A 10,456-nucleotide genomic window follows, 5' to 3' on the forward strand; every position below is an offset into this window, starting at 1 on the left:
CATGTGATATAAATGTGAATGCGAGCCATTGTGATCATTAGTGTTTATGAACAGATTTTTCAAAAGCCAGAGCCCCCAACCTCAAGGCACAGTGTTCATAAAATACCATATGAAGACTGTGTGGAGTGAAAGCCTCATGTGAAGCCCCACTCCCCACCCAGGAAAGCATCATAGTGGCATTATTTTTCTTAGTTTCTTTTCTCTTGGCAGCAGGAAAAATTAGCTGATGATTGCATTTCAACTGTCAGTTTTCTTTCTATACAGTTGAATATATTTTTCCCTTCCAAAGACTGACCACTTTTTTGCCTCATAAAACACAGGAAAAAAAACCAAAACAAAACAGTTTGTCTTCTGATTCAAATCTGCTTTATCTGCCTTAGTTTGGGCAGTAAATTCTGTCCTATAATCGAATATGAAAAAGTTTTGAAGTCCAAACTACTGTTAAGTTGTTTCAGCTGTGTACCAGATTCTCATTCAGTGTTTTTCCCCAACTTACAAGAAAGAAAGTACGATTCCTCAGCCTCCAGTTTAAATATACAGTTATTGTGTTATAAGGTATCAGGACACTATGAATCATGTATCTATACACATTTGTATATTTGATCAACTCTTCAGGAAAAAAATGCCACATTCTTTGGTTGTCACCTTTTATCTTTTTCAAATAAAAAAATCTAATTGAAAATATAATGGGAATAATGCTTGATTGGAGAAAATGGAGAGATGCAGGAGGAAAATATATCATGTTCTATCCCACCACCCAAAGACAACCACTGTTTACATTTTGGCTTTTATGCTGCTAACATTCCTCCTGCATATAAGTTGTTTTTGAATTGTGAGCTTCTCATATATACTGTTTAGTAGTTTTTAAAATTTATGAAAACCTAAGTATTTCCCCAAGTCATTAAAACTCTTCATAAATATCCATTTGAACAATTGTGAAATATTTTAGCTTATGTTATTATATTGTAGTTTTCCTTTCTAGAAATGTGTCTAAATGTCCACTTCTCAGAAATTCTTCACTGAGCATCTTGAGCTCCCATTCACCAGACCAGCCACGGCGTAGCGGTAGAACCCGCTTCCATCTCCAGTCTGTGCCTTCACTGTCCACTCCCGTGTTTGCACAAGTTGCTCACTCTAACCTGCTCCCCACCCTGCCTCTAAATCTCCTCGCCTTGCAGCATCACCAGCTTTCTAATAAAACCGATTGCTTTGGCGAGAAAGAGAGTCATTGGCCTGGTGAATTTAACCCTTCATATAGAAATATATCTGCTGATGGGAAAAGGTGGTATTTATGGTGTACTTTTAAGTAAACTAAAGCAGGTTACACAACAGTATGATCTCATAAAAACTGTGTGTGTGTGTATGTGTGTATCCACACATATACATTCACATACATGTGCAGAAAATCTTGCACACATGTATATACATATATACATGTATGCAGAAATTCTACATATAAACACATATCTATGTGTGTGTGTGTATATATATATATATATATATATATATATATATATATGCATATCTTTGTGTATACACACAGTGTCTAGAAGAATATAATCCAAAATATTAACAGCTCTTTATTTAGGTGAATGTTTCTGGATAATTTTTTATTGTCTTCTGTTTGCTTATGTATTACTTTTCTCCAATAAACGTGTAGTACTTCTGCCATTTAGAAAGTTTAAAATTTAACCTGTTATTACAAGTATTTCTCTTAATAATTCTTTATTTCTGAATATTTGCATTCATAGCCTAAACTTAGCATGGCCAAATGCAGAAGAAACGTGGAAAACTTTTTGGAAGCATGCCGAAAATTAGGAGTACCAGAGGTAACATCAAACTTAATTCCAGTAACTATGTTTGAGTAAAAATTTTACTTAATATATGTGTTTGAACCTATTGAATAGATATACACCTTTGTCCATCCTTTTTCATCTCAGTCTTTCTTGAGGAATAATGTTGAATAAGTTATATAAAATTTTAGTTTCAATTACTCTATTGCAGTGAAATAAAAATGGCTTAAAATGGTATGGTCAATTCTGAAGAAAAGGGGAATATAACTTTTTTAAGGTTTTGAAATACGAAATTCCAAACTTAAAAAAAAAATTTAGTCAGCTTGATTCTCTTCTCAAAGAGCAGAAATTGCTGAAGCTTCAGTGAGCCTTCTGTGGGTTACATAGGGTAGAATTTTGGAGGTAATGTTGTTTCCCTATCCAAAGCTCTTAAGCAGAGCAGACCTGTAGATGACCACTAATTTGTTGATTTGCGCTCCTTGTAGGTTTGGGATATGTAGTTCAAAATAATAAGCATTGAAAATATTATAATTATTATTATTATCATTAATCACAACCATTCATAATAACAATGTTTGTATATTGCTTTATAGTTTGTTAACTGTTTGCATTTACATTTTCCCCTTTAGTCCACTGTAGACCCAATTGGCAGTTCCCTGTAGCCAGCCCAGCAATGATTTGCTACTTTTTCTTTCTCCCAAGCTTAAGGCCCAGCCTTAGCCTCAGCCAGATAGCTGATTTGGGTCTTCTAATGACTTTACTATCAGTAACATAAAAGGATTTCTTAGGGAGATAAAAGATAGATCACTCAGAATTTGGGGATAAGTTGACAAGCTTTTCATCATTGTGATAAAGGGAAATAGACAGAAACTACATTTCTTAAAATTTTCTTCTGTCTTTTCTAATGTTCCAGGAATAAAGTAACTACAAACTCTATCATGAGATACTGTTTTTGCGTATGTGAAGGAATTACATTTTCATGTAGTTCTGCTCATCGATAGGAGTTAGTTATTGGAATTGAGTAAGGCTTTTTCTCCCTCCTTCCCTCCTTCCCTCCCTCCTTCCCTCTTTCCCTCCTTCCCTCCTTTCCTCCCTCCCTCCCTCCCTCCCTTCCTTCCTTCCTATTTTTCAGCTTGGTGACATTTGAAGGTGAGAGTTAAGTGGTAGGCTTCTAATCTTATTTGAGGAAAAGGAGAGAATTATTAAAGCATCTTTAAGTCAAAACTGTACCAATTAAAAGAAGCTTTCAAATTCGTTTTTAAATAGAGTGTAATCTTTATATATGGTACTAAATGTCTTTATGATCAATCCAAATGTCTTTCAGCAATGTTAATCTGTGTATCTGTATTGTATATGTGCATTTCACTATTGCCCATACATTCTTGGCTTCAAATGTTCGTGAAATTCTCATACGCCTACCATTTTTAATGATTTGATTCCGTCATGGGTTAATAAGATTCCCCATGTGTGAATCAAAATTATCACACCAAGTTTCAGATTGTAAATTATTTGTGTCTGTACTCAAAAGCGCTGATGAGTTATGACCAATCCCCTGTGATATTTTAAAACTCATCATTTTTCTTGGCTTATAATGACACAAAATGAAGTGGAAATGCCCTTAACCATTTCTTGTGAGTAAAGATTGGTAATTATGATTTCCTTTTAAAGTTAGGAAAAGGAAATTAAATTAGCATCAAAACAGAGAAAATTTTATCATAATATCTGAATTATGCCCCTAGCACTAATAGGCAACTGATAATTCCGGAGACAATTGAATTACAAGAAGTAAATCATCTTTTTTGCCAGTGTCCCAACTTAACTATGCTTAGTAAGAAATATATCACTAAGGCTATTTTTGAAACGATTTTTAAGATTTGAGGTGATTTTCAAGTTTGCATTGTGTATGTGTGTGTGTGATTGTGTGTACATCTATATCCATCCTGATGGATAATCCAATAGCATCTTACTGGTGACTAGAGTTAAATTAAGTTCATTGCTACTAGAAAAAGTCTGTTGGTTGGTTAGCAGTTGAACTTCTTTAATGAGATATGTTAAAGGAAGGGAGGAGTATTCTAGTGGAAAACCAGAAATTGCAATTGGAGTGCAGCTGGCAAATCTTGCTATATATACTCAAAGGAACGTGCTTTCATCTCTTGGAATAAATGAGTCATAAATTATTGGAAATGAGGAAATGTTTTCATCTAGGAATGCGATACTAAGTTGGGGGAGGGGTGGAAATAACCCCTTCTTCCACTACTTAAGAAGGTTGATGATTTGAGTGTATATGTGGCACACTGCAATTCTAGTTGCAGTTCTCCCCTTGCAGTCAGACATCGTAAAAGCCTGGTACTTAAAAGCGGGGGACCTTTAACGTTACATTTTCTTTCTTTGCTTCAAACTTAATATTTGGGTAACAAAATACTCACTGATTTCCCGGCAGCTTAGTGAATTCCTCCTGATTTGCAAGCTTGCCCTGCTTTCTTCTCCATCCATAACTTATCTACATACACATACCGATAAGTCACGGAGATCTGGAATTCTGTATTATTTTAAGCTAAATAGCTAATTGACAACGATAAATCATCCTGTAGAGACTGAGAAGTCACAGCTGTGCTCTCAGCCCGAGTTTGTTGCCCTTTGTAATAGAATCACAGTTTGAAACTACAACCCAAAGTCAGGGTCAGCAGCTTAGTTTTATCAGGTTCATCTGGGTGGAATGTGGTCACTGAGCAGTCAAATGATTGCATATAAATTAATACGATGGGAAGGAAGCAATTTTAAAATTGTTCCAGTTGTTATAGTTTTTATTATATTTTCTCTAGAAGTCCCCAGGAACCCAATCCCAGGTACCTGCCTCAGGGTTGGTCAAGGTTCATGAAGCATTTTATTGTGTGCCCAGTGGAGTGGCTTCCCTATAAATGTGGCTTCTTCGAATTGGCTGCATTCAGAACTGCACACCGTGTAAGTGGCCTAGTTTATTTGCAGAATGTTAGAGTATGCATCAAGAGTAGATGGATACGGCGACTCTAGACCTCTTGTCTGTTATTCCTGACGTTTGGATGAGGCTAGATCTATACCTTTCTTAGTCAAGGGGCGCAGACAGGACTTGGCAGTCAACGCCACCTATAGAAAGGAGTTGACATCACAGAAAGAAGTCGGTGTTGGGTTTCTGGAGAAATTCTGTTAGGGCGACAGTAGGCGTATTTGCCATCATCTGTGAGGGATTCTGGGAAGAGGTAGAGGTTTGCTGATGAGAATACCAAGGGCAGATCCTGAAAAACAAATCAGAAATGCCGCCCCCCCACTACCCCGCCCCGGCAAGTTCCTTTTCTGGTGGCAGAGTTAATATCTCTTCAGGTAGTTATTTCAGCCTGGGTCACTTCCTGCTGCCCATTTCCAGTGCCTTGGGGTTTTTGATTTTTTCTGTTTGGGGCCAGTTCTTCAACTAAAGGGACAGATTGAGTGCCACCTGGAAGGAGAGGTGTGAGGGCGAGTGCGAAGGCTCTGTGAGCAGAGCGAGGGACACGAAGTTTGGGGTGAATTAGCCGCACCTGTGCTGTTAACTGGTTATGTGCCCTGAGGCAAGCCCATTAAAGCCTGGAGCCGTGAACCACTCACTGGGACCTTCTTGCAGCTGCATCATCTTCTCAAATGCTCACGGTTGAGGCCCGGAGGCCAATATTTTATTACCATGCTCTGAGGAAAATGAGGCCCAGAGACGTTACACAATTTCCTAAGCTCACGCTCGCAGCTGGGAGGCAGCAGAGCTGGCGTTCGAGCCCCGGTCCGTCCGCGTCCAGCGCCTGCCTTCTTTCTGGCACACACAGGGGCTCTCTCGGTATGTGAGCAGTTCCCTGCTCTGCAAAACTGCAGGTGTTGGACTTAAGCAGTGGATTAAACCACATTCTCCAGAGCCCTTGATTCTTTCGGAAGCCAAGCCGGGGCTGCAGATCACTCCTACCCCCTTGATTCCGCCCCGGCAGTTTCTCCTTTGCCTGTGGCATGTATCGGCTTTCCAGTTAAGAGTTCCTTTGGGGGAAAAGTGTCCTGTTGCTAATTATAGTTTGAAAACCACTAGACCCTTAAGGTTTCTTTGAGCTGATAGTCCGTGGACGCTCAGCTCCATCCCGCAGCGCCATGACTGCTTTCCCCCATCAGCTCCTCCGAGGCAGGAAAATTACCCCACGTGCTTCAAGGCACCCTGGAAAATCTGGGGGTCAGGTGATATTGCTGGCACCATCCCATAGCCCCTTGTAGTGTTGATGCCGGTGGTCAGACTGTGCAGCTGTCTCTGACCTCTGGTGCAAGTGTCAACTTGATCTCGAACACAGGCTTACCCTTGGCGGGCTTCCAGATTCTTCACTATATACTCTTCGTATCACCCAGGAATCTGACTTCAATTAAGCCTTGGGGTCATGAGGCTATTTGTGGACATACTGAGGCTTCCTTTGCCTTTTCTGAGTCAGCTTGGTCATTCCTGGCCTCTGATCTTGATGTGGAGGATTTACGATTGGCTACTGGGGGTCTCCAGTTTGATCCAAATTTAGGGCTATTTTAGGGCTCTTATTAGTATTGTCTCAGGTGGAGAGAAATCTCTCATTTGTGAAGCATCAAAAGTATTAGAAAATAGATATATATTTTTTTACTCACCAGGGCAGTATTTCACCTTGATTTTATTTTTTTATTTTTTTGGAGGGGAAGACACTCTGGTCTTTTTCTAAAGGGAGATCCCCTGGTCTCGCTCTCTCAGAGGAGACACCCTGGTCTTTTTCTGAGAGAAATTGCCCTGGTCCCTGTCTGAGGGGAGGTGCCCTGGTCCCTTCTTGGTCTTTGAGGGAAGATGTGCTGGTCCCTTTCTGAGGGGAGACCCCCTGGTCTCTGTCTGAGAATAGACCCCCTGGTCTCTGTCTGTCTACTCGATGTTAAGTAAGTAGCCTTGGCCTCCAACCTCTGTAAGGAGCGAGGTCCTTAATTTAACAGACTTGCCCTGTTTAGAGGAGGAAGGGACATGGAATAGAAATGCACCTTGTTTTCTAGCTGCCCAGCCCCTCCTGTTCGCTACTGTCTCCAGAGAGGAATTGGGCAGGAGGGTTAGGGCAGCAACTCCATCAGCTGTACAGGGCTCTTGCCTGCCAGATAGCACAGAGGCCAGGGGTCCTCACTAGACTGTGGGACGTGGAAGGTTTTCCTTCCATATCTACAAGGACAGGTCCCTTGGTGTCCAGCCTCTGCATCAGCCAGATGGAGTTAAAAATAAAATCCTAAAGTACACTGAGATGCTAACGATGATTGCATTGATACAAGTGGGATTATGGCTGAGTCTTCTTTTCAGTGCCTTTCATATTTGTATTTTGTTGACTTTTATAAGGAGATATTTTTGAAAGTAATTGCAAAACTTTTCCTACTTTATACCTGTTGTAAGGGTTTAGGACAGTTTATGTAAATGATCTGAATTTTTTAAATTGAAAGGCGTTCTATAAATTGAAGCTACCTTTTTTGTTTGTTTGTTTTAATCTTGAGAATAGGAGATATGAATTCCTTTGCCTCTTTGAACCTTATGTCTCTTTTATCCCCCAAATCAATGACTTTAGTATCAATTTAAGTCATAACTAATAAACACTTTTGGGGGATGGTGAGATTCTTATTACAAGATTTATTTTAAGTTTCCATTTACATTGGTTACTTCCGAGGTTGGATGATCAGAGGTGCAGATTGACACCAAGTTATTATTTTATTAACGTAAATTTTTAAATCCCTAATGCATTAAGAAGAGCCAGTCTCTAGCTTGTAAAACCAGTCATCTCCAATGGTTAGTAGGTGTGTATCACCATTCATGTAAGAATCCTTTCCCCCTGTGTGTCTCCCGGTGGTAGAGCCACTTCCAGTCAATGGTCTGACATTGGTATATGGTTGAGAACAAATACTTTCTCGAAGCAGCATCTTCAAAGAGCTTGAAATTGCATTTCTAGATGAATTAGCTTACTGATATTAGAGTTACTAAGTGCATAAAATTGGTGATTAGTTCTTATATATCTGGGGAAAACTCTGGAAACCTTTTCCTACCTCACTCCACTCTTGGCCAAATTACACCTTGTCAGTTAGGGCTTTACATTTTCAGAATGACCATCAACATTCTTGTGCTATGACATTTTAGATTAAAAATACTTTGTAAGCATACTGCCTTTCAAAATCAAATTTAAATAAACAATATATTCTAAATTTCTTAGAATCTAGTCTGTATTATACTCAGAATGCCTGTAAATTAGACCTTTTGATAGATCTGTGTACATTTTTGTTTCTATCTGTAGTATTTGGGGAACCGGAGTTAATCTTTAATAGTAATCTTAGTCACACGCTCTTGTGTTGACTTGTATGAGAATCAGTTAACTTCTGGCGATTGTGATTTCTGTTCACTGTAACAGGAATTAGCATCTGCACTTGCCTCTCGGGACGCTGAGCGTATTAACTGTGTTTTTTAAATGCCTTGCAATAATTACTAATGCTCTGTAAATACATGGTGAAATTTGGCCTCTTTAAATTTCCTTCCTTTTTAGAGTTTTCCTGTTTTAATTATAAGAAAAAAATAAAGCATCATCTGTAAGTCCCTATAAGAAGACTGAAATTTGGAAAGCACAAGGGTCAGAAAACTCCCAGGTTTCCCTGGCAACTTCAGCCCTGGTTCCCATCACAGCATCCTTGAGGGGCTGATCTGACGGCCATGGGCTGTGTGACGGGGAGTAGAATCAGAGAGTAGCCCACACTCCACACATTATGATGCTTAAGATTTTTGCCTCCCAGCCAATCTTAGACCCATACTTTTTCCCTCAGAGATCGTGATTTAATTTAAACCACCCGCTGTGGGCTGTGAGTCTAGGCTTTACCCACTTTAATCTGAATAAAGCCCAGAATCTGTGGCATCATGAAATTATTTCCAGAATGAGAAGAATGGTCTGTGTTGCCTACCCATGCGAGAAGTGTACTGCTGAATAAATACACTGGCGACTGCAGACAATCTAATTCTTGGTTCTTTGACGGAGTTGCTGGGGAGGGAGCAGACCAGACATTTTCCATAGGGTTCTGGGAAATGTATTGAAATATATCCTGGAGATAAAATGACTTGCTTTTAACATGGAGATACCACTTTGGTGACAATCACATTTTAGTGTGCCTATGCCTTCTGTCTTATGTCTGTTTTGCTCAGAATTCACTGATTAAGCACACCATTGCAAAAGAAAATTCTTAATGCAATAGAAAACTACTTCTCGTAGATGTTTCCCCATCTGTTAATTCCTGATCAGCATCTGTGTCACAGTGAAATCCATTCTATGTGTAGCTGTTTTAATTCTTGAGAAAATAACCATGGTAGCTTGATTCCTCTAAATGCGCTGAGAAAAGATGCACAGTCTGAATAGATATAACGTGATTTATTAATATCCTTAAAAAAATCTTTTGTTAAGAGGATCTCTACCTTCATAAATTAAGATTTGGAGGTTTATAATCTTATTCAACACACTTACGTTGATTACCCCTCTTTACCAGAGGGCATCAAGCTAACTGCAGAAGATACGGGCAAGACAGAATCTCTATCTTAGAATCATCTTTCAGTTGCTCTGTGATTTGCATCTGCTTAGCAGTGATGCTAAAACAAAGGGCAATATTGTTGCAAAGTGTATTATAAAATATATAATATATATATTTTAAATGCTTTGCCTAATTTGGACATAAAGCTGCATTTATGAAATATATCACAGATATTTTCAATCCTTGTTTAATTTGGAAGCAAAGCCAGAACTTTGGTACATACTGACACAGCAGTTATAATCATTTTTAATTTGAAGCTGCGGTCATTTCTGGTTCAGGAATTCAGGGTATCAGAAAACCGTCTGCTTCATGATAGCAGTAGGCATCCAGAGGTCAACTCATAGGACTATCTTATTTGTGCGTTTAGTTGATAAAGTAGGAATTCTGCCTCCTTACATGGTGACTGTCAAGTAGACAAAACACGGGGGCCTGTTCTCCCCGCCCCTCCCCCTGCACATACCTGTTTAGTGGTGAAGAAATTTACATAATTCCTCTATGCAGGAATGTACTTTTATTCTAACTGCAGATCTAAGAAGCCTCTTTTAAACTTTTGGTTTATGTCCAGTTGTAAAAAAGTGAAATTTAATGTAGTTTTTGGGCACATGTAGGGACATGATTAAAACTAGCATTCCCCAGAGTTTATCAATAATCCTAAAAGGAAAACAAATTAGGCGCATGTATTACCTTTCGGAGAGAAATACTTTATATTCAGTCTTCATAGACAAGGGTAGAAAATGCACTAAGAGAACGGTGAGGAAAGGTGGGGATTAAATTTTTAAGTTTGTATTTTTCCCTTTAGTAAAGTGAAGACCTAAATGTCCCAGGTGCAAAGCTCTTATTTTTATGCCATTGCTGACTCATGATACCACTTAAATATTAAAACTGTTTGAATACCAGAAGGATGTATAAATTACAGAACCTTCTATTCCTCGATAGTGAGATTCTGGGTGAGGACTTTCTTTGTCCTATTTGCATAGACTGCGTTGGGTATGCTGCTTTTTGTAATTAATTAAAAAATCTGTGGTGGAACGGGTTTTACCTGCTTGAAATAAGGGGTTACTCTTGCCATTTGCTAGTAACTA

The 10,456-nt window shown here is 39.0% G+C and overlaps 1 protein-coding gene across 4 annotated transcripts in view; it reads left to right on the plus strand.

Annotated features, from left to right (window-relative positions):
- The window catches only part of LRCH1 (leucine rich repeats and calponin homology domain containing 1), a 111,569-nt gene that overhangs the window by 79,525 nt on the left and 21,588 nt on the right, over window positions 1–10,456 (plus strand). For all 4 annotated transcript variants that reach the window (XR_014256279.1, XM_082435393.1, XM_082435395.1 and 1 more), the window contains exon 17: window positions 1,752–1,829. Coding sequence is in view for 3 of the 4 variants with exons in the window: in XM_082435393.1 (XP_082291519.1) it covers window positions 1,752–1,829 (78 nt within the window). In the remaining variant the exon portion in view is untranslated. The remainder of the gene's footprint in view (window positions 1–1,751; window positions 1,830–10,456) is intronic.

Source organism: Balaenoptera physalus (assembly GCF_965194825.1).
Source record: "Balaenoptera physalus genome assembly, chromosome: 18".
NCBI lineage: Eukaryota > Metazoa > Chordata > Mammalia > Artiodactyla > Balaenopteridae > Balaenoptera > Balaenoptera physalus.